Consider the following 27,498-nt stretch of genomic DNA (forward strand, 5'->3'; position numbering starts at 1 on the left):
TCTTTTGGCCTTTAAAGTCAAATGACTGATCACTGAGTTTATTATATGTCGACCTTTTCTTTTGTTCACTGCTGTGTTTCTCCAGAGGACACTCTGAAGCTGCACAATGGGCCACCCAAGAACAGCTACATGGAGCAAAATTTCCACGGCCTCAACCCAGTGCTCAACATCCCCGTTAGCCTGGGCTACGTGGAACAGGCCAAGAAGAACGCAGCCCTGACCGGCCCAGAGCTGGAGAACTGGGTCGACAACCTTGTGGGCGAGCTGTGGGAGGCAGCGGACATCTGCGCCGTGGGGCCAACCGCCTGCCCTGTCATGCAGGCCTGCCCCAAGAACCCTTGGAGCTCCCTAAGCCCCGACCCCAAATCCCAAATGAGATCGCCGTATGCTGATGGGCGCATCAGGTAGCAGCGCGGCCTCCAGCTGGACAGGAGGCCGCAAGATTCACTGTTGATTTGTTGTTTTTCTTTTAATTTATTTACGGGCTTGGTTGCAGTTGCCGGTGGGGGTAAATGTTCTCCTTCTGTCTCGGGAGACGAAGGGAACATCAGAAGGTGATCAATGTTAGCGACATCCACCCCGCTTTTATGGAACTGTGTCGTCTTGATTATTTCACTTTCACAGTGTATTTATTTGTCTTCTCGTATGAGTTTATCTGTGACCAATTCTTGCAATTTCAAGCATTAATTTCGCTCCTCACTGAATTCTGAATTTAGATTCTCAAGCGTGGGGCACAGCGGCTAACGTGACATTGTGCTCCACAAACGGCCTTAGCTGCGTGACTCGTAAGCAGGACGCCCGGTACCAGATGAACGTACTATGTGCCTCCTAAGATTTATGTCAGCATGAACAGCATCGAACCCGAAGTTTATTTTGATACGACCCCAAGAAGAACTAATATTCACTGCCTGTAAGAGAGTAGGAAACACGTTATTTCTTGAAGAAGCCAATTAGTGTTAAACGTAATCAGTAGAGTAAATACATGACACAACTTGTTTCAGTTGAGTGCCTGATGAGGGACTGTGGTGGCCAGCCAAACCATCTGCTGCAGTCACAAATATTTAAAGGAGTGCAAAGACAAAGGTGTTCTCAGCGCCGTCTAATCTGTGAGAACAAATATTTATCTGAGACAATTTGGGGTTCAGCATTCACTAAATATGTGGTAGCATTTTAGATTTTTCTTTAATAAATGGCTGATGTTTTCAGTGATAGGACAAATACGTAATTTGTTCGCTCGCTTTTCTTACCAGCCTGCCTCAAACTTGAAACACAATAATTCCAAGCTGACCTTAAATATCTTTTTTGTTCATTTCAGTGAGACTTTATGTTGCACAGAATTTTACAAAAGAAGTTTCAAGATTGTGTGAATGAGGGTCCATGAGTTGTGATTTATTGTAAGTTTATATTAATACTGATATTTTTAGTCAGTGACTAAATAATTGCAACGCTGCCTTGGCAGCATGAAAAATAGTTTTTTTTTTGGTTTTGTTTTTTAAACTGCCTTTATTTACAAAGGCCAACAACCGAAACATATTCTGTACCTTTTTATGGCCCACACCTAGTATGTGTCAGTAAGTGTTGTCATGTCAGGATAGATCTTCTTGTCTTGGTTTGCCAAAAGAAAGCAGCTCTTAACCTGAGAGGTTAAAGGTCAGCTACCTAGCGGCCTCACCAAAACAGAGACGGTGACCTCAAACAATTAGACCATTGGTTGTGAGGAGAAGCTATTCTGTGTCTACTGCTTCCCGTGAGTTTCAGAATGCTCGTGAGTGGTTGTGGTCTTCATGCTGTGACAATTATGTACAGTTCCACGTGAATGTTATACAGTGTACTCATTGCAAAAATGCAAATTTAGATCTCTAGCTTTCCAACTATTTTATCATCGAGACATCACTGAGGGTGAAATTGCACTTCAACACACTGAGCTTCTATTCTTGTTTTAAAAATAGATATCAACTGGAGTCAGATTTTCAATCTGTCTGTCAAAAATGACTGGTGAGCAGAGAAGTAAGTGTTTTTTGAAAGTTCAATTACAGATATTACTGTGCATTAATGTTAAGTCAGCTTACCTAACCCAGACCATAAAGCACACATTCCTGCTTCGCACAGAAACATTGGTGGGGTTGATTATAAAGGGTAATTTGTTGCTCTGCATTGATTGGCACTGAAGTACAACACAGTATTCACAACCAATGCATTGCATTGCCCACACTTATGTAAATTTAATGGCAGTTTTGGTGAAAGCAGAATTATAATAAGTGTAACTCACTGTAAGAATCCTATTTTATAAAACAAATGATCAAAAATGAAGCCAATGTATATAAGTATTTTGTACTATTGTGTAAAAGATGCTGTCTGTGTAAATACATATCTGGTTAAATGATATTGATCGAAAAGACGTTTTTGACTCGGGCAAAGAGAGTGATTTGTTGGTGTTTATTGATCAAAGTGCATAACCTGCTCCAGTGTTGGGGCCTGTTTGCCTCTCAGAGAAAATCTAATGCCGGATTGTTGTTGTTCTTGCTTGAATGTATTGTCGAGCAAATGTTGCACAAATTTCTCTCAAGTCCCCCATCATTTCGTGTTCTTTCTGTTGTTGTTTTTTTTTTCCTGGGGAGGCTCTGTGTGCCTTAGTCGACTTTTAGAACCTTCTCTGCCCCATATAAAAAAATATATACAGTATATAGTACTTATTTTTCTTTACCTGATGTGGTGGTGAATATCAAGACTGGTACTGCAACACCAAAAAGATGTCTGCTGTTGCTATACAACATCAGGCCTTCACCTTATCTGCTTTTATTTGTCTTCCTTCGGGGAGAGTTGTTTCTCTCACAGTGACTGGCTTGTCTTACTTTCTCTTGACTGCTTTTTTAAAATAAAATTCAATGGACAAACTGCTTACACTGTCTCTGTGTGGTAAAGCAAAGATAAAGTAACGTGCAAGTCACAATCAAGTCTCAAGCCGTAACCTTCAAGTCTCAAGCGAGTCACAAATTACTGTGGGGTAAAAAAATCGCGTCACGACCAAATTTCACAAAAGTCTAGACTATTTTTTTATTTTTGTCTAAACAGTCTTTTTGCACCTTAAAATGGTCAATAAAGAAGAACTGAGGATACGATTGATTAAATGCATTGCACTGGATAGTTCAACTTCTGAAAACTTTCGCCATAATTGAACCAACTCAACCCAAAATTAAATTTTGTTTTGGCAAGAATAGAAAGTACTGGCTGGCCTCCCACTGTCAGCTTTTGCTGCATTGATCAATTGATGAATTCATTTACCGGTCATATTGTGTGATTTTGCACTATTTACTGTAGGTCATCATTTAAGTTTCTCCAAAAGTACTTTCAAGGTTTTTTTCTTAAATTTCTCCAAAGGTTTTTTTTCACCAAATCATCGCCCACAAATGCCCCCCCCCCCCCCACACACACACACACACACACACTCAAGCTTCTCAGCACAGCACCCACACTGTAACAGCTCAGTAATGTCTTCTACAAGGAACAGTTGAATGAAAGGTTCCAGCAAAGAGAAGAAGATGAAAAGTGACTCACATAGTGGAATGCACTGAAAGTGAAAACAAAACTGAGACCAAGATTGAGCAGTACAATTTTACTCTTCACTGTGAATGTGTTCCTCAGGGGGGGGTCCCTCACACTGGTGGGTGTTTGATGCAGCTTGATCAAAGCACCGGTACAGTGTCAACACATGTCACCGACTGTCCCAAAAGGCGTGTGGTAATTAGTCCTGTGGGCTCCCGTGTAGGCAAGGAAGTGAGTCAAAACATTGCGTGCAAGTTGACATGCATGAGAGCCAATAAAGGCACATTTAAAGAGATCGCTGCATGCCTCGCGTGGAGTGTTTGTTTGCTCGACTGCGATGTGAGCCACTAAAAGCTATCTTGCTGACGCTGGGAGCAAGTGACTCGGATTGATGGCAGACAAACACACTGATGATCATTTTCAGCATAAATGCATCCACACACTGTCTGTGTGAGTAATGCCCCATATATGGTTATCTGCACACAGTGCCATACATGAACAAATATTTTGGTCAAGATAATAATGTAGGCAAAAAAATATTTTTCTTGTGTGTGGTACAAAATAATTACTTTCAAATAAGAATGACTCTGGCCTTGACAAAATCAACTATGAATCTCTTTGTAACTGAATGAGGATGCTTGACAGCTATTTTGAATTGCTCCTGGTGGTGAGAAAGCTTCTTCTGCTATCTCAGGCTTGAAGTGTGCCATCTCCTGACTGCATGTTTCAGATATTTCCACAGATGGCATTGAATGGCATTTCACAATAGTCTGTTAGTCATTGCTGGGTATTTTTAGAAGTGGGCTTTATTCTCTCGGAGGATCCATGAGCTGTGCCTGGGACAGAGGTTTTCTCTAGAATGCCAGTCCTGTGCCTTTGGGCCTTGAGCAGATACAAGACATACTGCGCCGGATGCAAAATAGCATCATGGGGGGGAGAACTTTCCTATGCTACACTTTATGAACAGAGTTCTTATCTGTGTAGGCTTCAGTTTTTTTTCACACAAATTAAATTTTGTTAAATTAAGTTTCAGCAGAATTAAGAAAAAGTGTCCATCTGGCCACTGGCAGCAGTTGTCATGCCAGTACAGTACACAGATGGACATTTTGTCCTTGTTTGAAAAGTGTCACTATGGCGACAACCTCACTGATTTAAGACACCAAAATAAGCCGAATCTTTTACTCTCCATTTGAAGCTGTTAAAAATTTTATTTCTATCAACATAATAAAACATGTAGTCAAACTGAAGTTGACAGAGTAAGAATGTGGACAACTTATAGCATTGTGTCTACCACAACATTTTTTTTTTGTCCATTTGTTCCTTTGTCACCTGTTTCATGGTTTAAGACGTATGACATTAAATGTGATGAATGCAAAGGTCAAGTTATTTATATATATTGCCCTTAATCCCAAAAGAGTCTCAAATACAAGCCCACAGTACAATATTAATGACATTTCATGGTACATGTACCAAAACATCCACCAAGTGGCACAGAATTTGATTTTAGTGTAATATTGACAACAAACCAACCAACCTTTAAATAAGCAGTGATTAAAAATATTTTTTTATTAGGAGAGGCTGTTCATACTTGGTTGATACAGTTAGAGAGGTAATAATCCTTCAATGTTTAGTATGATTGTTTGTAGGGTACAGACATGTACGCACAGCGCTACACTAAGAACTGTTTCTAATATTTTGGTGACCTTATTGAGCTACATGAGAAATGCAAAATATTCCAAATTCCTCTCAGTAATACAAATTGTGTATAACATAAAGTGTCCGCTGAGTGTATTACCAGCCCGGCAGAAGAAAGGCAGGACACTCTTGTGAGCCAGAGTGCTTGCTAAATATTTCAATAACATCTGACACACTGAGGAAAGAGCAATGGAGGGAAGGAAGCAGGCTCAGTGTCGCACACTGTGGGAGCTTCAGTAAGAGGTGACAGTTTGGTGAGGGTGTTAGACCAGGAAACATCCGAAAACATCAGCTCTCGGACAGATAACAACAGCACAAGGTTAAGCGCTAGAAGTGAGCCATCGACCAGAGAGGCTGTTGAATGTCCACTTAGGCGTATTGTGTCTTTTTTCCTATCATTCTTTTAAATTAACTTACCTTTGATGTAAGCAATTTGATTGATTCAGATATCCATGTCTTGAATTTGATAAAAATATGTATATTTTTTTCACTTAAGAGGGGTTCGGTGAATGTGCGTATGAAACTGGTGGGGTTCGGTACGTCCAACAAGAACCACTGCCAAAGACCTATAGAAAGAGCAACTAGTAAAATAAACAACTCTGAAATTTGAAATAAGTTATACAGTACATCCTGTAGGCTAAATGTAATAAATACGTTTTACAGTGTATCTGAAGACAAAGCACAAATTCATTTCAAGACCTCTGCACTGCATTGACATATTTGAATTATTTAAAAGAGGTGCATCAATTCTCTCGTCTCAAGACCCTAAATTTATACATAACATTTCAATCAGCGGTGTGCATGTGTGTGTGTGTTTGTGTACGAGGCGTTAAGAAAGAGACAGAGACAAGAAGACAGCTCCTAGCAGAAGTCCAACACAACAACACGTCTTGTTGACGGATGATATGCTGAGGATGGCTGATCAGCCATGCGAGCAGTCCATTCTCTCCTCAACAACCCTGATACGAAGAATTCACATCAGCATAAAACAAAGGAAAGGAGCCACATTTTCTTTCTAGACTTCAGGAGGCATTTAGGCCTCTATATGTATTTTTTAATATGAGACTGTAACATCTCCTCATTGGCTGTTTTGGGGGAAACATCTTAATTACAACTAATGGATGGATGGATTGGTTTTAAAGCATCATGAGTGTTCTGCCCCAATGTATACAAAACACACTCCAAAATTGACGTGCTTTTTCAACACCGAGTAATTTAGACAGCAAGAAAGAAAAGGAGCCTCACGTTCTCATTTTTAAATAGATACATTAAAAAATTAAAAAATGAATGAATAAATAAATAAACAAATAAATAAATAAATAAAAAACACAAGTCCAGTAGACAAGCTTATTTTACTGCATATGTAAAATCCTGCACATATACACATGTGCAATGTGTATGGTGATCATGTCAAAAAAAAAAAAAGAAGAAAATTAGCGGGCCGATAATTCTACCAATAACAATACGGCTAGTTCACAGGGCAGAAAGGGACTTGAAAACAAAGAAAAGGAAATGACATGGACAGGAGTTCATCAAAGAAATAGCTAGGGAGACATGTAAAGGGCAGTTAAGTAGACCTTGCCAATGATTCATTTACAAATCAATTTCACTGCCTATGCAGAAGAGGAAAATGTGAAAGAAATAAGGAGGAGGAGAACGATAGAAGTGAAGGGTCTTTAGGTTTTAATTTGCGATTAAGAGTGTCGCTTTTGAAGCCCTCCTGTGCTTTATCACCCTTCACTTCATGAAATTGGACAGGAAAAAAAAGAGATTGCAGAGGCCAATGGTGCTCATTAGTGGTTGAAAGTGTGCCCAGAACTTTCATTTACTTCTGAGGAAAAGTCCAGATGAAAATCCCCTGAGTCAGTAGGTCTGGTGCACCTCATCAGATGTTTCCAGAGGGATGGAGCGATAGATGACATAAAAACTGATGCTGGCTGTATTTAAGTGCGGTGGCATTACTGCTTGGATAATCCCTCTTTTTCTATCTATCGCTTCTGCCTTTCCCACTGACATTTTGCAATGTGTATGCGAGGCGCTCACCGGTCAAAATGTCATTCTAAGATTTAAAGCCTTGAACACTGACTGGTGCAGTGGAAAAGGCGACACATACATCCAGGTAGTAGGGGGGGCATGGACATTTTCTAGTCCATCATCTTTTTGCCGGCATTTTTCCCTCTAATCAATACTGTATTTAACGCCTCTTATTCGTATTCTCCTCGTCAACTGTTTTGTTTTCATTTGGAATGAAAAAAATGAGATAAAATGCATAGCCTAATATTGCTCAGTTTTGAAATACAATCAAGGAAATATACTTTGATTTTGCTGTTTTGATACAGATTATTTTAGTTAATTATTTAAGAATTTGTATCAAATCAAAGGAGTCAGGCCACGTGGGGAATAACTGAAAAAAATACAGCAACTATATGCTCATATGAATATGATTTTTTTTTCTTCCCAGAGCCGTATTGTTGCAGCCGTACCAAACACTCACTTATACGTAAACAACAACTAATACATATGAACCTATAACACCACCGTATTTTCCGCACTATAAGGTGCACCTAAAAACCTCCAATTTTCTCAAAAGTCGACAGTGCGCCTTATAATCCGCTGCGCCTTATACATGGACCAATATTGAGCCACTACACAGGCGTGTCCAAATATATGGACTTATATATGGACAAAATTTTAAAATGGGCCATTCATTGAAGGTGCGCCTTATAATCCGGTGTGCCTTATAGTGCGGAAAATACGGCATATGAGTACTTCTTTCAGTTCTCTTTATTCATAGAGCAACTAACAATCATACGACAGGTGAGATATTTTTCGCCCCTCTGTGGGAAATAGATCCCAAACATTCCTTGTTCGCTAAATGAGTTTTAAGGAGAAGTTCAACCTCTCTGATAGGTTAATGTCATGGGTGGTGTACCCCATAACTCTGTGAGGTGATTTCCTGTGAGACAAGACGTGATAACTCAAGGGTGCAGTTTTCCCTTCCCGAACGGGTTGCATGAAGAATGTCCTTTGTCTTCCACCACGCCACGCTATACCCTGCCCGTGACCCCCCGTCAAACAGTCAAAAGGAACAACGGCCATCCCCTACGTATGTGCTTACCGTTTTTACACTTATCGTATGTCATGTCGCACTGAGTGTCATCATTGCATCGAGGCAACATCAACATCGTCAGTCGGGGAAGCACTGCTGTTTAATGGCAGGGCCGCATCATTCCTCAGACACTGCACCACCTTCCAACATGCACAATCTCTCAGCGTGAGGAAGCGAGCTGTCACACAGGCTAGGCGGCTCCTGAGCCGCTCTAAACATGCACAGTAAATTGTTTTCTTTATGCCGTGAACTGTCTCTCACAGCCACATTTATCAGGCCTCACTTTTTGCATATTTGGCTTTAACATTAAAATTGGGCAAGAAGAAGGGCACACCCTGCAAAGGTTGCCAGCAAATCTCAGGGTATATAGTGTATATGGATTAATTACAAAATACATGTGTCAAAATAAACTTGAAACTCAAATATCCTAAAAGAGCTGCTATTAAAATTAATGTATTTATTCGTGTCTGCCTGCTCTCATGTCCCTGCTGGCTTTCTCTCGACAGGGGTGTCAGTGTCACAAATATACTCTGTCAGTCATATTCATAGCAAGCTGGTGTCTTCAAAATGCAGACTTTTTTTTTTTTATCGCAGACAGTGAATAAGTGTGGTATTTGGTTTTCCCTTCTAGACTGACTGTAATTATGTGTGTATGTATATAGAGTGCCATGTAGTGTCCTGAACAAACCTAATGTGGTTTGTTAATCACGCAGACTCTGACTTGTCTCTGAATGTGAGAATCATTGTCCTAAAGAGCAAAAACAAAATACTTAGTGAGAGTTATGGGTTGATGGATTAGAGATATTTGACTCATGGTGTGCTTGACCGTCTTTTAAATATAGAAACATGACACTTGGTTGCCTGTTTTTCTCACAATAAAGTCCATGAGAAAATATTGCTGCTTTCATCAAATAGCTATTTTGTAGAAAATCTTTAGGTCATGTTGAAAAGATGTCTTGAAAAAACAGAGCAAAATGCATGATCACGTCCCTATTTCTTTTTTTCTTTTTCTTCGGCATACGGCTGCCATGCTCTCCGAGCCTTTCAGACGTGGCGGCTCTCTGGCTCACTGCCGTCACCAGTCATGATGAATGTGGAACAGGGCCCAGTCCAGGCTCTTGCCATTACCTTCTGACAATTTATTACCCTTTATCTGTACTCACAATTAACCCGAGCCCAGGAAATAAAGACTTATCAGTCCTTCATTACCAGGACCTGCCCATGTCCCCATTCTTCTTTGTCACTTGATGTGTGTGCGCACACACATACCCCCCCCCCCCCTTACACACACACACATAGATGCACACATGCATCACATCGTACCTTGCGTGGCTTTTCAGATTTTCAGCACGCACTTAAGTTTCACATGTAGTTGATTGATCTATTTCCTCTCACATGCCGCTGCGTCCACTGGAATATATTTGCCGACTGTATTTGAGACACACACACAAACACACACACAGCATTCCTGTTTTAATCATGACTTTTAAAATGAACATTCGCAAAGGGATGAAGGCAGTAACAAGTGGAAGGAATGTTACATTTTTAAAATCAAGATTATATTATTAAATAAATTGACATTTATTAGTATCAACACAACCCTGCATATTACATGTATACACAATGGCCGACAAGTTGTACCGGAAAAAGGCTGTTTTGCAGGCTTATTTAAAGGGAATTGCCTTAGGCCCTCCAGCAACTCCCACTTGGACCAACTGGAAGGTTGCTGACATTTTAGACTAGCTGTTGGACAACAAAACAGAGCGCATAAAAGCCACGGTCGATCAGGTTTGAGCTTTGCCAGCACCCCTGCTGCCAGGGACCGCTCCAATCTACAGTCTCTGCAGTCCCATTAACTACTACTTGTAAATATTATATAAGCGTGTGAAGTTAACAAATGACTGTAGGGTTTAGCAGAACCAGAAGGTTAGTGTGGTTGTGACAGCCAGTCTTGACATTGAAGACATTTCTGAGAGCTGTTCCGTATTTTTGTGAATGTAGGCGTGGGTTTTGGAGACAGTGTTCAATTGCAACATCTTCCCACAAAGCAGATAAGGTGGGCTCTAAATTCTATCTATCTGACAAGTCTTCTTATAGAAGACATTTTTTCGCCGTAAGTGTTCGTGTGTGTCAAAATAGATTAGAGTCACATACAGTCACTAATCTGTTTTGACAATGCCTTTCCTGTTAAGATGGTGGGGGGCTGATTGAAAAGCTGGGGTTCATGTGTGAACCGACAGGGCTGCTAAAAATAATAATTTATATTGAAAAAAAAACGGAAGGAACCTCCTGCTGCTATAAGTCACGATTTTAAATTACTTTTCCACTTGCCACCTTTTTCCTTTTTCTCATGATTATAGTCATTAGTACTGTTGGCAGTATCGCCATAATCAACACCAGTGCGTATATATATATATATATATATATATATATATATATATATATATATATATATATAAAAACTCATTCGAAACAACTTTGTATAATATAATATAAGCCTACTGTACATGTGTTTTGAGGGACGTTTTTTAAACAAAAAATCATTTTTAGTTCCTAAGTGACTTGGCAAAAGTACTGCATGAAAAATCAGGTTGACAACAATTGAGAGACACTGCTCGACACAACCTTCGGCAAGAGAAACACAAATGAAAGTGAAACGTACTCTGCTGGCCAGCTCAGTGGAAATGGGACGAAACTAATAAGAAAGCACTGTTCCCCTCTATTTAGAAAAGAAAACAACAACAATAAAAGCAATTTCTTGCCAGACACAAAGAGGGAATGATAAAGCTCATAACTGCTGCTGCCAGAGGCACACCTCTAAAGCTGGAACAGCCCATGTGTTAGTCGGTTGTTCTGCCAGAAGAAGAGAATGGTGCAAGCATCAAGGCGCGCTAGAGGCAATGTGCCCAAACAAACGTCCGCTGCAAGCTGCTGTTTTTCTTTAGAATGTACAAACCACATCTTTAAGCAAAGATTAGTTTAAGGATTACAGGGCTGAATGCTTTCAGCTCCTGGAGAATGTTCTGTGTCCTAGCCTCCCTCCCACTTCTTTCATCTTTTAGACTCATTAAACAGCATGGAGATGTGTGATAGAGCAGGAAGGCGATGAGAGGGGGGGAGAAGACGGGCGAGATTAGATTCTCTGACACCCTGCTAATTGAGCGATCTCCTTTGCACCCAACCCAGCCTGCCAAGTTTTAATTAGCAACTAATCAAATCAATATGGCGCCTGCCAAGTGAAGAGGGAGGCACCTACAGGATGGGATAGCTGTCTAGATCGCAGATTCTTTGACCTTTGCACCTGCAAGCTATAAAGGATGAGGCCAAGTGATGCTGATGGTGGATAGATGACCGAACGGAGGGAAATAATGATTGCCTCCACGGAGGCATAAAAGCTGGGAGGTGAGAGTTTGAATTAAATGTGGTCTTTCATCACCGTCATCGTAGATTTGGAGGCATTATTGTTCACAGCAGTGTGGTTTGGATGGCACGTTAACATGCTCGCTTCGCACACATTTGCAAATTCGATTCTGTCTTTACCATGACAGACGGTTCTTTCGTCAAACACCTCTATCCTCCAACAAACCCTTCGAGAGTGTTATTTACGGACAAATAGAAAATGTTGTGAGGCACAGCATCTTTTTTTTTCTCTTTTTTTTTTTTCTGCCTCAGGAAGCTGTCAACACGTTCTGACCTCAGATATCTTCAAGAACCCGCACCGCCCTTACATCTCCTCAGTGCCGCGAGCCATATTCCAACAGCTGTGATCTTTCTAGAAAAACAGACACACTTGAATAGAACACAAAAACATTAACATAAGCCTACAAACACTTTGGATTTACTATATTGTATTTGCCCCACATCAGATCAGACTGGCCTTCCCAAACATAAAACTTGAACTGTTTTAACTTCATCCTGACACAAAAATCATCCTCGGTTGTTGTCAATACAGTGTAAATGTTAAATAATGAGTCAGATCTATTTTTTGATGAAGAGCAATCATGCAATAAATGACCCTTTGCACTTAACAATTGTATCAGTAATTGAAAAATGTAGCTTTTTTTAGTACACAATATTTACTGAGCCATGTAAGAATGACCTCCTGTGACGCAGCCACCATGTTGAGCTGAGCATGCAGTGAACAGAATTCTCCCGAGTTGGCAGAAATGTCTCAATAATGTGCAAACAAGCCTGATGAGAGTGGTTTCTCTGCTCAGTTTTATGTTACATTATTTTAACTGTACTCTACACCCTTTCCATGCAATCGTGAAGACTTCCCGTCGATGGTTTAGTTTAATTATTGGTTTCTGTTTTATTTAAACACTGGAAGCCAACTTTAACCCACACCAGTCTAAATTTGAGAATGAAGTCACGTTAGTTACGTTTACATACTGGCCATTTATAATAAAACCTCCCTACTAACCCCATATCTGTCCCACGGCCAAGGAGAGTCAATTTAGGAAATCTAGTTAAGATGATAATAAAGCCAGCACAAAAGTCAAGATACATCAGTTTTCAACCAATCAGAAGAGAGAAAGGATTTGCAATGTGATTTACATGGCAGCACAGATGCTGAAATCTGACAAAATATCGACCATGCATATATTGGATGAGGTGCTGCCATGTTTCCACCAGCAGAGAAAGCCTTGACTGTTTTGCTCACCATTGTATGAGCTACAGCAAGCCAGCATTTCCTATTCAACGTCGATGAACATTCATCATTTAGCATCTCTTAACCTGTGATCGACACTTTAACAGCCGACCTCGTCCACAGAGATGGCCAGACTGCAATTTATGTTTGAGGTGATCTATAGCGAACAAATGAGAAGCCTGATTAATAAACTCTCGCTGGCACCCGATGGCCTCCCTGTATTATGTGTACATTAACAGCCTGTGCTCATTGCTTGTTAATTGACCGTTACTTGACATGCAATGAGGACAGCTGCGGCATCGCATTGCTACCACGACGGCAGCAGAAGCATCAGAAGGTTAGTCACCTAAGATGAGACTCTGGAGGAGGATGACGCCCTTGAGGACAGCTACGGGATGCGCACAACGATGGATGACTGCGTTCACAGCTATAAATTCACTGCTTCCTAACTATCCCATTCATCATATCGCACCGACAGCCCGAACCTCCCACAACCCTGGATCAACCTGTTAAATTAGGCAGACAGAGGGAGCACGAGAAGAAGGGATAGGTTTGTCAGCATTGTGTGAGGCCTGATTTTACCTTGAAACATCTGATATCTAGGAGATCATATTATTGCTTTTGCGATTTACTCTATATATGGAAAAAAGTATTGAGACGAAACTAGACAACTTCCACCTGCTTAATTCTTGGTCTTTGTACGACATTTTAGACATTCCTATTATTCCAGTTTAGTGAGAACAATTTGGGGAAGGTCTCTTTTTTTCCATCATAAGTGTGTGACTCCTTGCATAAAAACAAGGGCATAAAATGGCTTAGATGAATTTAATGAAAAAGGACAACATTGACAAATGTTATTCTGGATTAGTACAAATTAGAAACTCCTAAATCAAAAGCACTCTGTTCATTTTTTTCTTCTTGTTTTGATCCCATTTCACAGGTTTATAAAAAACAAAACATTAAAATTCTTAAATATATCATGGACATTTGTAGTTTACACTCCCTGCCTTCTCATGCAATGGACTATTGCTTCTTCTGACTGTGTACATGCAGACATGATTCAGTTGATGATTCACACTTTTAAAATTAAAACCATCAAAGGTTTCCACCTTTTTCCAAATTGACACCAAATGTGTATAACCGACACCAGCAAAAGCCGGATGCCCTTCTGCTGACAGTGTCAGCCGAGGAGGATGCAGTAACGTTGAAGTGCAAATGAAAATTGACGATTTTTATCTCGAATTAGTGTGTTAAATTAGTCAAAAAGCTTCTTAAAAAAAGATTCTTAGCAATTACAGTTAAAAGATTGAGATGAGTCACAATTTATGTAATCCCCAAGACAGAATTTTAAGGACATCACCTGATCACTCGCTCAGGAAATAAGAAAGATGAGAAATATTATTATTCAAAATCGCACTTCATTAACTTTCCAATTTTTAACCCAAATAAACACAACTATGGTGGGGGTTTTTTTTTGTCGTTTTTGTTTTTCCCCGGCTGTGACCATAAACTCATTGAGCTCATTAAGCATAAAATGATATGCTTCATTCAGTTACAGCCTCAAAGAGGAGCATATACTTTTCTTTCAAAGTTCTTTGGGTTAGATAGAGGGAGAACGCTTTCCCTCATTGTAACATATTCTTCTGGTGTTAGAACTGAAAAAAATAAAGCTTATGTCAACTTCAGAGTCATTGAACAATATTTAAATGCTCTCCATTTACAAGCACAAAGCAAGCTTTAAGGCACATTGCAAGAAAAAACTATTGCAAGGATCCTGCCACAGTAAGATTATTTTATGCATTTGTGCACTGCATGTTAAGTAAGCAAATTTCAAACACAAACTGAGTTGCCTCAAATCCCTTTTCTGTTTGTCTACGACTTTCCTCCCTTGGTGCTTTTTTTTTTTTTTTTTTAATCAGAAGACGAGATAGAAAAAAGTTTAAAAAATCGTTTTAACTACATCCACGTTTCAGACCTTCACTGCGATTTTAATTTAGTTATCTCTCTAAATCATTCAGTTCTGCTGCTTGCCGAGCAGCCTGATGCGGCATCCGTTGTCCGTGTTCGAACGCGTCGCTACTGCCACCGTGTGGCCTTTTTGAGAAAATCCAGCCTAACGTCAACCTCATTGGAACGCTCAATTTATTCAATCCGATCCGCTGTATCCTTCTTATCTAAATGCCAGGTTTCTAAGAATACTATAGCTATCTCGGCTTTATTATCAAAGACAGTCCAGCAAATCCAAGCCTGCGTTTTAAGGACTTTGGGGACATCGATACCCATCGGACATGTGGTGGAGATTCACGGTTAGAAGCTTTCCAGGATGTGTGCAATGTTGTGCACCTTGATCTGCACGTGTAGACAGTGTGGTGTGCTAGATCAATAAATAAAGCTGTCTTTTGGAGCGAATGTTAAGCTGTTATCAATTTCTTGCAATATTACAGATCTTAAGACTTGGCTTCCAGAAAATGCTTATTTAGGCAAACTAAATGAAATGTTAGTTTTGTCTAATTTGCAGGCCAGCACCAAAACAGTAGCAGCATTAATAAGTGTAGTGATGTGTTGCAGTGTGTCTGTGTACTTTAAGTCCACAAGGAGCATTTTAGACAGCGATGTTCCATTAGGAGCCTGTTAGCTAACCTCTCCTATGAGGTCAGCTTACAAATAACAAGGCATTTGGAGACAGGACAAAATACACAGGGGACTCTTGAAATGGTCACTGGAGTACAGGGGAAGGCATTTGTGGCTTAGCACAAGCTGAACAAGATTTCAAGAATTCACACTTAACAGCAACGGAATGTGAACAAGTTCATTCGGGGTACAACTAAATGCACAATTAAGCGGTGGTTCAGAAAACCGAGCTTCCGACACCTCTTTTTGGGCCAACCAAATCCAAATTATCATGGTTCCCTAACTAACATTTTGTTTAAGAAATAAAAAAACATTTTCTTTCACTCGATTGGTCAAATGTTGCAACTGCATTTATAATCTGGGCTTTGACATCATTCCACCATAGAATTGCATCGCATGTGATTTTGGCATGAGCAATTAGGAATCGCAATATATTCAACTGCTGTGCAGCTAGCCAACTTATTCACGTGGCTGTCAGAAAATCTGAAATTGCAAAACATGAATAAAGAAAATCAACTTTTAAAGGTCAATTTTCAGGGTGCATATCAAATGCTTATTCAAGAAATTGCAGTAGGTCAGCAAACACAGTCCAATTCTTCAATTAAATCTCTAAACTATATAATGAAACCCAATTCTTTCTACGTAAAAATCACATCAGATTAAGATTGTTCACAAGTAAAGCGAAATAAGTCAAGAGGGTCAAGAACTTTTCCCTGGCTGATTTTATTTCGAGTTAACATTTTAGAAAAAGAATCCAAGGATTTTGCCTCCTGTATGTTTCCGTCTGGCCTCTTCATGGTCCATGATGCCAGCTGAGGTGGTCAGTACAATGTATCTGAAAAGAAAGGCCAAAATTTACAATTTGTCTCTTTAACTAAGGCAGCAAATACAAATGCAGTATATGCAGCACATTTTGTACTAAGTTGTTTACATGCTCATAGACACCAGTGAAATATCAGACTCCTCAAATATCAACATAGAGCAAGGGCTCAAACTTTTGGACTAATTATTGGCTTCATTTTCAATTTACCGACAGTGGTAGCTCTACAATTTGACACAAACGGCGATACACGAGTTCTGCAACTGTAAACTTATTTTCCCAAACCAAAATGAGTTTTTCCTGGGAAAAAAAAATGAAAAAAAGAATTGCTTGGCTTTTCCTGTTCTAGCCCGAGCATTTACGGACAAGTGTCCATCACATGAGGGGCAAGGGTGAGCATTTTATGCAGTGAGGCTTCTGGAGAGAACCGTCCTTGGCCATACTGTGCAGTTACAGAGACCAGATGTGATTGACCCCTACCCCACGCCACTATAAAGGGAACGTTAATAGATCCTCAGAAGAAACTAACAAAATATGGGCTTCCCAATAGCACTTTCCCTTTCTGGAGCCAAATTGAGGGGTTATTTAAGAACATAAATGTCCATCTATATGCAAAACACGACACATGAGGCTGTTCACAAACTGCACAGACAAGCATGACAGTCGCAAAAAGCAACTTCAAAAAAGATAACTCACCACCTAATCCCTATGTTTACAAAAGAAAATGGCGAGAAACCTACTGACGGGACAAAGACTTGCGTGTACAAAAATCGTACGACTAACTTATCAACGTATTAGCCAGAACCACAGCAAACTCTCAACACCACCAAAGCAAAGATTAGCAAGCAACTGATCAACACATTTGCACATCCTTAAGGCTCAAGCCATTACACAGTCCATCTCTGTTGATATTGCTAAACATGAGTAAGCAGCAGCTTAGAGGAGATAACACTATAGAGCCAAAAGACAGCATTCCAACCCGCCCTTCAGCCAGGTTTTGATGCCCCTACTCTGCAATCAAGTCAAATGCTGATGTCGTTAAGGGGCTTGAAAAGGCTGATAGCGTAGCGATTACAACTCATGTAATCACTGTCGGTAAAAGATGGCTTAGCTTTGTCATACAAACGTGTTCTCATTTTGATACAGCATGCAGTCTGGAAATGGTTGAACGCTATCTAGAGCAACAGGGTGCAACCATAAAATGAATGCGCGTAAAATTGACGAACTAGAGAATTCTAACATCTGACACCCAATGATCGGACCACTGTACCATCCCACATGTGATAAGTAGTCTAATGAGTATATCGATCCTCACCCAAACTGTCTTGAGGGCAAAAGATTGTTCTGCCACTTCTCCAGATCCTTGAGCTGGAGATCAAAACGTGGACTGATCACGCCACACTGCAAGAGACACAAACATCAAACCAATTTTTTTCTGGACCATAATAATTGAACTGTAAATTGACAATAATTTAACCTAACAACTACAGCGAATAGTTAAAAATTTTAAATATAAACTTTACCTTGTTCAACCTTCCTATGAGATTGACGACTATTTTCCCGGCTCTGTGGTCATCAATGATCTCAAACTCGCCAATGTAACCTGGGACAAATTTCAACATGAGAAATCTAGTTAGAAAACATCTGCCTGGAATACATTCAGCCAATGCACTAAACCATGTATGCAAAACCACAAAGGTAACGAACACCTACCGTGCTTCATCATAACAGTTAGGAAGCGCACGATGACCTTGGAACATGGCCTGATCAGGACCTGTCGCTTCCCACGCTTCTCAGCATTGTTAATGCACTTCAGTGCATCTGCGAGAACGTTCATGCGCACCATGATGCCTATAGAAGACAAAACACAATTTTGAGACTTTACATTCACTTTCATATCCAGAAGACCTCATTCATTTGGTACTTTACAGTATTTTTACAGCTCACACACCAAGATCCACCAATTACTCCAACAGTTGTAATAAAGAATTGAGGTGAACAGGGTGGGTGGTTATAACAAAGCATCTGTAATGGGCGACAACGCGTTTGGCAGCACGTCTACGACAAAATATAGAGTAATGGAAAATGAATTCACACGCAAATATTCTGGACCATTTAGACTGGGACGGACCCGCGCCTCGTTGCAATTTCACTTCTACGGTATTTACGCACGCTGGTCACTTTTGTCCGGAAAGATCACGATAGCCCGGTACGGCTCAGACCCAATGTCTTGTAGAGGTTGACAAGCTCACTGTGCTTCGCTATAGAGGCGCCGTATTACCACTGAGAAGCAACTCAACTGAGTGTATTACTTGCTTATGAATCGCCGTCCTGTTCAGTAAAAATGTTATCTGCATTGCAAAACAGTTAGCCATCGCTAAGGCGCCTCACAGGCAAGCACTGCTCGGCCGGAGGAGAACGGATGGCATACAGAAAAAGTAGCTAAAATGATGCCGTAGAGTCATAGAATATAACGATAACCACTTTAAATAGTTACCCCACAGATACGCTTCTATGTTATTATCAAAATGGAAGTATTTATAATAAGATGAAGTAGATTTAGACTGGATTGTATGTAACAATATTAAAAGACATCTCACCGGTTTTGCAATATGGCGGAAAGAGGAAGTAGAAAGCAGTTGCAGTGCATTATGGGAAATATGCAAGCGTCTTTACAATTTCACAAAATCCTCGTTTTAAATGTCCTCGACAACAACTCTGGCACCATGTAATCAAATCCACATAATATTTCGTTAATTCACAGGTATTTGTTGTCATTTTGTAATCTTGATTTAATTCGCAAGTGCCAAGAAATACAAATGCCCGATTTAAATTAGCGCCTCTTAGTGGTGAGGAGGAATAATTACACAGTCTACCCCCAATAATATTATTTGTTACTTTCAAACCATTTCAGATCATGATTATTCAAATTATTGACGTTTTTCAAAAAAAAATGTTTTTATTTTTTCAAATGGCCTGACATCCCAGCGAGTCGTTCTCATCTCTCACATACCAAAAACATGCATTTTAGGGTCAGTGATGGTGTGAATGTGAGAGTGAATGGTTATTTGTTTATTTGCTGGCTACCAAGATGGATGGTTGCATATTACATGCAACACAGAATAAGAATAACAATAATATTATTGTTGTTACGTAATCATTTTTTTTTAAACAAGGATTTTTTTGTATAATAGAATCTTTATTTGGCATAAATTTGACTGAATCATAATACACTTGTGATATATATCAAAGTCAACAAATGTAGGACAGAGATTACTTTATCATGCAGTAAAATATACGTATAAATATGATTGCTCAGGTTGCCTCGTGGGCTATTGATAGGTAGGTCACAAAAAATAGTCAGTGTGTTGAACTGCATGTGTAGAGTTCAGAGTTAGGCAGAGCAAGTACCAATTTGATGTCCATACATTGAAAATGCTGATCAAAATGAGTTAAATCCACAACTAAATTGACTAATGACCAGGTAGAAATCATACAAATAAATATATATGGAACTAATGGAAAAAAGTAAAACAAAGTTGCTATCCACGATAAAACATGAACTGATGTTTAAGTGAGCCTGACATTTTATATGAATCTCAAGTTATCTATAAAATTAACACTCAGTTCAAGATTCAATGTGTTGTTTTGTCTACCATTAGCGAGAACTTGAAGCACAAATGCAAACTATAAAGAAAAAAAGACTTGACCATTGGGTTTCAAGCTTGACACATGGAGGATACGGCATGACCGATGTTTCTTTTCTAGTTGATGCTTACATAAAAAGTCAACACCTGACTGGTCTCTCTTCTGCACTTACAATATGTTAGCCATCATTGCTGCCCACGCTTGCAAGGGAATTTGTGTCTGTTTTAGGATTCAAGCCTAACTTCCGGAGATCCAAACCCATGGCGGCCAGCATCTGAAGCAAGGTGAGCTCTTGTTGAGTTGCCTGGTCCACCAGGGTCGGGCAGGTGGGGTTACACTGAGGCCAATGGCAACCGTCCACCAGGTGGAACGGGCAGCCTTTAGTTGGAGTTCTGTTGTTACGAGTAGCTTCCAAGCTCCTGTCCCAGCAGTGCAGGGCCCGAGGCAGAGAAGTGCCTCGAACTTGGAAAGTCATCCAGTTGCTGAAGTGATACAACAAATATAAATGGATGCAAATAAAGACAAAAGCGAGTAGTGACAACTTGTAAGGTATCAAAAACCATCTCTGGTGCTTAGGAATAAATATTCCTTAGATACAAGTTTTTAAAGATTTATAGTTTGTAATCAACATATATCCAATCGTACCTTTTAGTAATCACTGTATGGGAGAGGCAGGAAGGCGCAAATACTGCTCTGAAGAATCAGACAAAACAAGGGCACGTCATTTGTAGGTTCGTTACAAAATCATATTATACTCCAGTGAATTATTTATTGACAACATACGTGACATCTCTCAAAGAGTTCTTCAACTCTTTGCCAAGGTTCTGGATGTACTGCCACTGTTCATTGCTCATGTGCTGTCCTCCAATGTAGATGTTCTCAACCCTCAACTGTTCCTCGTCAAACAACCACTGCACAACAAATAGAGGGGCTGCAGAGAAAACAAGAGGTACGGTCACTATAGCTCGCATTTATGATGATGAGAAATGATATCACTGAGCTGAAAACAATTGAGGAGTCTTGAGCAATCAGGATGGACATCAGTGCTGTATGACAACTATCACCTTTGCTTTCTGTCATGGAACTTCCCATTGGTCTTTCTGTAGAATGTCTTTCAAAGTGTTTGGACTGAGAAACATAATATCTCAAATATCCTAAAAAAGTTGGTCATTTTATTCTTTGCATGGATTTTGTTTTGTGGTGATACAAATGTCAACATAATTCAGTAGCTTTACCTTTACTGCCCATTTTATTGGTTTTACAGGCTACTGGTTGTTTTGGCTCAGTCTTTAATTTTAGTATTTTCCTAATGTCCAAATTCTACCAGAAATTCTAAATTCTACTTCTCTAACCAATCAGTGGGATTTTGGTGATAAAGAAAGTCATAAAATATCAATATCAGAATTTAACTCTTACACGCTATATTTTTGTGGTTATACTTTTTTTTGTTCAAACAATGTATGTCTAATTTGCTACACATAAGTAGCACAGTCTGTGCATTGCATTGACACATTTTGCAAAGCATAAAATCATCAACAGGGCATATCTGCTATTGAAACTGACTTCTTCAATATATTTAATCTGATTTTGAAGGCCACTTACAGGTCAAGGTGGAATACAGCTTGTAGCCAAAGAAGCACTGCCACTCCTCCCCTTTCTTATAGAGCCGACGACACCTATCTGGCACCACACCATTCCACAACCTGAGAAATCACGCAACAATGAGACTTAATTATCGATGCGATAAATGTCAACAGGTCTGTAAAGTTTGAATGAGAAGCATTACCATTTTGCAGAGAAAAAATCCAGGCTCACAATTTGGATAACTTTACCTTAGGCCAACCTTGATAGCATCTTCAGGTGAACAGGTAACTGTTTCCGGGCAGTTGGGCGATCTCTGGTGTTTACTTTCGAGAAACCAGCCAGAGTCCACCAGACCTCGGACTTGTGCCTCTGCACCAAGTTGCTCCAAATAACTGGCCACTCTCTCGATATTCAGCAAGACTCCTGTACCCCCAGCACTGCAGGAAGATTAGAATTATCGCTAAGTAGCAGAAAAGATCTCATCCACAGTAATTGTGTGGTATCAAAGCTAATAGAGAGACATACCGACTCCATCAATTTTTGCACAATTTATTCGATTTATTGTTGGGGTTAGTGGCCGCAACCTATGCTTTAAAACTTGTGAAAGGCGAACTACACCCTTTGGACTGATCATGGATGGTTGAGAACGGCGCATGAATGTGAATGACAGCTGCAACTGATCCAATTCAGACTAAAAAAGGAAGAATTCTTATTTTAGATGCTAGGGGCATCCTTAAGGCAACATATTACCACTGTTCATAGTTGGCTGTCAAGATGGCGATAAGTGGCCAGAAAAAGATTTGTTTTCAAAGGATGCAGTACGTTCGCGTTACATCTTTAGCAGTGAATGAGCGTACCTTGTGCCAGACAACAGAACAACCTTGGCCTGCTTGATTCCTTTGGGAATAAGGTCTTTGATGACCTCTCGGATGATGAGCGATCCCATGAAAGCATATTCAGCTGGTAGGAAATACAGACAGTGACGGCAGGAGAGGTACAGGCATGCTAGTAGTAAATCTAGTTTGCTTTCTGAAGAGACACACTTGCATTTCTGTTCCGTTCCTTCTCTCTTGCTTGCCGTTGGCTTGGAGGAGGGGCCGGAGCAGGCCCAGTGCCACTCCAAACGTCACTGGAGCAATATGGGATGACTCTACACAAAAGGACACGTTTGCTGATGAACCCACTGAACCTCATCCCACAGCATTATTGAGGTTCTTACACAATGTTAGTGTTGTGCCAATAAGGATTCTCTGCTACTTGGGATGACAATATGCCACGGCCTGCAAATCAAGGAATTGCTAATTAAACAGAGCTCTTTGTTTAGCATTTAATACATAGATTACAGTGTATGACAAAATACTGTCTGTTAAGTTGACTTACCAGTTTTTGTCAGGGGCCAACCCGCAGAGCTCATAAGTCGAGGGATATTTTGGTACCTGGAATCACAGGTCTCTTTGCTGTAGCAGCACCAGCCACCTAGTATTAAACATCCGGGCAGAGAATGAGAATCATTGCAAGAGGTCTGTACGATGAATGGGACTCGGAGGGCAATGCACCTGCAGCCTTGACTCAAGTGTGTATTCTTTAATTTGATACAGCCATGAAGTCTGTTTTCCATATTTGACCTTTGATAGTTTTGATTGTTGTTGCATCATTTTCTAAACGTGTTCAGCGACCACTAACAAAATACTCATCAGGTGGACTACATAGTTGAAGCAATGCATATCTCCAATCTGAAATACACAGAAGGCTGACAGCTACCAAAAAAGATGACATACCCATCTAAATTCCAAAGGGGGCATGACCTTTTGGGGACCAAATTAACCAGAGTGTATTTAAAATGCTCACCTTCCAGAAATAACAGCCATCTGCGGCTTCCTCTGATCTCTTTTAGGTAAAACCTGTACAACCGCAAGAAGTAGCTCCATTCAGCATCTTAAAATTTTACGTTTACTGTAATTGTAATACATAATAATAATATTGAATTTACACTCTACTGCATATATCAAAAGACATTGAAATAAAGGTCTGTGTGACCATCTCACCCAGCTGGTGAGCCATCATTACATGTCACATGTGGGTTCTTGAGAAAGTGCAACCTCATTTCATCTGTCTGCTGTTTAGCAACTCGAGCTCCTTCGGCAGCATCCCTTGTCGAGTCACGTGCACTGTTCCCTCCGGTGGTAGCTCTACTGTTTGAAATGTTCCCAGCAGAGAGAATAGCCTCAAGTGAAGGCTGGATGCCCTTGCCTGCTTGGCTCCCATGTGGAGATTTCTTGGTGGATTGAACTTTTGCATTTCTACTCCAGCTCTCCCCCAGCAAAAGCAAGAACGCAATCTGGCCAAGGATCTTCATGTCTCCTGATGATACACTGCAATAAAAGGTCAATTCACTACTTCATTAATTACAGGGTAGAATCTGCTGTAAACTGTTCAAATAAGAAGTGGACATACCTATTTTAGAAATAAGTAATGGCAGTTGCTGAAGTTGCCCAGACGTTGGCCTGATGATGAAAGCAGTGGTAGCAGGTGTAAAAAGATGAAGCCAGTCTTGAGTGGTAATGAAGATTTGACCATGTTTTGATGAAGCCTGGAAATCATCACGGAGCTTTATAGTGCCACCATATGGATCAGAGTTCCTCCCATTTTCTCCTGAAGCTCTTAAGTGACGACACACATCGAGGGGAGGTACTGGATGACCAGTGGTGAGGAGAAAAAGATATCCTTAACATATTTCTTTGCACACATTCAGCAGCAAAGCACTTTGCCATCTGAGCACGGCTCAAGAACATGCTTCCCCACCTGCCCCCCATGTCCTTTTTTTCCTTCCCGCTCCCCTCACACTCTTTTGATTGCTCATCTGGCCAACCTCAATTAACACTGGACATCATTTCTCCTTTTTATCAGATTACCATTTTCAAATCACAAAACTACAGTAACACGCAATCCTCCAAAAATGAAATAGGTATTTTTTTTATAATTCAAATTTTATTTAGAAAAGAAATATTAATTTAATTTATTGCTTATTTGATTTTGTTATGATTAGCTAAAAGCTGAAATGATGCAAACTAAAATTACATTTCTTTGTTGCCGAATATACGACCAACAGTTGCAAAATCTGAGGACTCTTACAAGAATAGTTACGGAGAAGTCAGCCTTTGTGAAGTTCGTAATTTTGTCTTAGTTCACTTGCAAGTGATGCATTACATCTTGGTAGTTGTTTCTTATATCTTAGTTACTTTGACATATGAAAAGGGCAAACTATTACAAACAAACAGGAGTATGAAAAAAAATTCTTAAATAATGGTATAAAGTCTGCCTCCAAACCTTTTACAAATATTAAATGACTATAATAAAATTATATTTTAATAATGATTATTTGGTCATTTCTGAATTCTGATACAGTTCTTGTTTGGATCCTTTTTAATAAATTGTGGATGGTCAGCGCTCAGTAGTTGTACTGAATTCTCTCCATTTAAAATTTGAAATGGAAACTCAAATTTTATCTGAGACTTGTGCACTGTAAAATTAGTCGTCGGTCCTTGCTTTTGATTGAGACATTTTAAGTAGAGTGTCATAAGGGTTTTACCTGTGGCTGTGTTTCGACTCAGGTCAGTCTGGTGCCTGCAGACTTTTGGAGAGTGCGTTTGATGAAGACAGACAGACTGTTTGAAACTGATCCTCTGCTTTACCCATGGGATCACTCAGCGGTGACATAGTGCTGATCACGAGCCTTGGGGTTCTGAAATTCTCATCAATGAAATGCACACCATCCTAACATGCCAATCACACCAAATGATGGATGCGTGAAAGGCCAAGTATACAAAGGCTGTGTGGCTCTTTAGGGCTAAAGGGAACGCAGGATGTTTGGAGCATGAATGAGCAAGACACAAAAATGAATAAACATATTACAAAAAACAAACACTCACACCTACAACCCCTTTAAAAGTTTAGAATCCTCACACATTAAAATTCCATAACGCTTTAATGTAATTCAAGCTTGCACAAACAAGAATTATTGGTAAATATTCAAATTGTAACCGGTCATTATGTTTTTAAATAATCAAAATCATTACAATTACCAAGAAATATAGCACAAACAAGACAGAACAGTTGACCAAGTCTTTTACTTTGACGGGGGGAAAAAAAAGAATTCTTGACTTATTTTCAAGCATTCATGCTATTTTAAACTATGGCCAGAAAGAAAACAGAGCTAGTAAAATATGTGTGTGAGATCATATCACCTAAATGCAGTAAAATGGACCCTAAAGACATCAGTATACTGAATTTGATCCCCTTAGCTGACCAATTCTTCATTCCTTCAGTTGTCTAGACCATCTTCCAATAAATCAGTGCAAAAATCGGTTTACCAGATACCCCAAGTAGCAAAAAAAAAAGAGGCTGCTGAAAATCTGTCAGGAGATCAACCGAATATCACAAACCGAGAGATGGCATTGCTGCTATTAAGTTTTTCTTGTTGGACTGCGTAGTGTCATTTTTCTTTCTAACCAGAGCAAAATATAAATGGTTGCCAAGTTTTAAGAAAATGCAGTTTGGCTCCTTGTAAATAACAGTGAACAGCAAATCACACATTTGTCTACTATATTAATGCAAACTTTTATTTATTTAACCTGCATGGCTGGTTCAAGTCATTTAGGGAGAGTGAGATGGTTTCAGGAGAATTGGGGTAAAAGAAAAACAACACTTCTATAAAAACAGGTGTTGTCACCTTCTGCTATAGATGAGGTATGTACATATTTAGGAGAAGGTTTACAGTGACTAGTTCAGTGGGGGAAACAAAAAAGAATTTCAAACACTTAGAACTAAATTACTCCAAAATAAAACCATGCAGATATAAATGCTACACTTACAAATAACAAAAAGACAAAAGGCTTATATCATGTAAACCACACATGAATTCAAGATGGCAAATTTGTCACACAATGAATGAAAAAGTGATGCTGAAAGGAAAATGTGCTTTGGTCTTTTGGAGCTGGACTAAGACAACCTCTGATTTATTTTTGCTGTCCTCACAAAATCCTTATGTGGAGTTTTGTAAATGAGAATGGTACAGTAGCCAGTCTTATGTCCCACAAATTGTGAAAAATGGCATGTTGTTCAACTCATTCCACAAATTCCTCAATTTACATGGTGTCTGGAGGGCTATAATCCCAGCCTGCAATCTGATGTAGCTGGAGCCAGCCACTATTCTGACAGGTAGACACAATGTGCAGTGATGCAGTTTGAAGTGTTAGAAGGGTGAGTATACCACGTGAAACCCCAAAGTAGCCTGGTAGTCACCATAGTTGACTTTGTCCATCATTAATACATAAATGTAAATAATCAGACAATAGAACTGTCAAAATTAATCGCCAAGTAATCGATGATCAAATTAATCGGCAATAAAGTTTATCGTTGAGTAATCGTTTAGAGCCATTTTTTTTTTTTTGCCTTAGAATTGTCCAAATCCCATATTGTCGGCTTCTCCAGAGTATTCATTAATTTTTACAGTCATTGATGAAAACAAATATTATCTTTTCTGTTGGATAAAAATAGTTGCTCTTATTTCAGAAATTAACCACAGCAGTAACTGAATCAGTTTAAAAAAGTTTGGTAAGTACAACAAGTCCCTCTTTTATTGTTCAATTGTTATTTCTTTGTTTTGATCAATAAATAATACAAAATAAACAACAGTAAATAGGGAAATGATTTTGTAATACACTTTTGGACAAAATAAAATGTCATCCAGTTTGAATAATCGGTGAAATAATCAATGCTACAAATATTTGACAGTAACAGCCGTACCAGACATTACAC

General features: G+C 39.6%; 3 protein-coding genes across 3 annotated transcripts in view; 1 reads left to right on the plus strand and 2 right to left on the minus strand.

Moving 5' to 3' along the window:
* The window catches only part of xylt1 (xylosyltransferase I), a 64,480-nt gene extending 61,579 nt beyond the window's left edge, over nucleotides 1-2,901 (plus strand). Inside the window, exon 11 of the mRNA XM_088373735.1 lies at nucleotides 86-2,901. Coding sequence (XP_088229861.1) covers nucleotides 86-408 — 323 coding nt within the window. The 3' untranslated portion in view covers nucleotides 409-2,901. The remainder of the gene's footprint in view (nucleotides 1-85) is intronic.
* A 13,432-nt stretch (nucleotides 2,902-16,333) lies between these two features.
* On the minus strand, nucleotides 16,334-19,191 carry rps15a (ribosomal protein S15a). Its single transcript, XM_088374423.1, has 5 exons — nucleotides 19,050-19,191; nucleotides 18,163-18,300; nucleotides 17,973-18,052; nucleotides 17,765-17,850; nucleotides 16,334-16,464 (listed from the first exon to the last, which is right to left on the minus strand). Exons 2-5 carry the CDS (start codon nucleotides 18,293-18,295, stop codon nucleotides 16,371-16,373), a joined length of 393 nt encoding a protein of 130 aa, XP_088230549.1. The 5' UTR covers nucleotides 18,296-18,300; nucleotides 19,050-19,191; the 3' UTR covers nucleotides 16,334-16,370.
* A 577-nt stretch (nucleotides 19,192-19,768) lies between these two features.
* Nucleotides 19,769-24,037, minus strand: notum2 (notum pectinacetylesterase 2). Its single transcript, XM_088373693.1, has 11 exons — nucleotides 23,727-24,037; nucleotides 23,530-23,582; nucleotides 23,062-23,157; nucleotides 22,901-22,961; nucleotides 22,725-22,831; nucleotides 22,539-22,641; nucleotides 21,930-22,118; nucleotides 21,700-21,800; nucleotides 20,881-21,028; nucleotides 20,743-20,790; nucleotides 19,769-20,579 (listed from the first exon to the last, which is right to left on the minus strand). Exons 1-11 carry the CDS (start codon nucleotides 24,035-24,037, stop codon nucleotides 20,276-20,278), a joined length of 1,521 nt encoding a protein of 506 aa, XP_088229819.1. The 3' UTR covers nucleotides 19,769-20,275.
* Between the last annotated feature and the right edge of the window lie 3,461 nt (nucleotides 24,038-27,498).

Source organism: Syngnathus floridae, chromosome 4 (assembly GCF_059516105.1).
Source record: "Syngnathus floridae isolate MCC-2025c chromosome 4, RoL_Sflo_1.0, whole genome shotgun sequence".
Lineage (NCBI taxonomy): Eukaryota > Metazoa > Chordata > Actinopteri > Syngnathiformes > Syngnathidae > Syngnathus > Syngnathus floridae.

Bases quoted from the DNA above. Each gene is read 5' to 3' on its own strand.
- notum2 (XM_088373693.1), bottom strand. From the start codon at position 24,037: ATGAAGATCCTTGGCCAGATTGCGTTCTTGCTTTTGCTGGGGGAGAGC. The intron at 22,832-22,900 runs GTAAGAACCTCA...CCTTTTGTGTAG, and splicing joins TGGCACAACACTAACATTGT to AGTCATCCCATATTGCTCCA. The intron at 21,801-21,929 runs GTAAAGTTATCC...GTGATTTCTCAG, and splicing joins GCTATCAAGGTTGGCCTAAG to GTTGTGGAATGGTGTGGTGC.
- rps15a (XM_088374423.1), bottom strand. From the start codon at position 18,295: ATGGTGCGCATGAACGTTCTCGCAGATGCACTGAAGTGCATTAACAAT. The intron at 17,851-17,972 runs GTAAAGTTTATA...TGTCTCTTGCAG, and splicing joins TCATAGGAAGGTTGAACAAG to TGTGGCGTGATCAGTCCACG. The intron at 16,465-17,764 runs GTGAGGATCGAT...CTTTCTTTTCAG, and splicing joins TTGCCCTCAAGACAGTTTGG to ATACATTGTACTGACCACCT.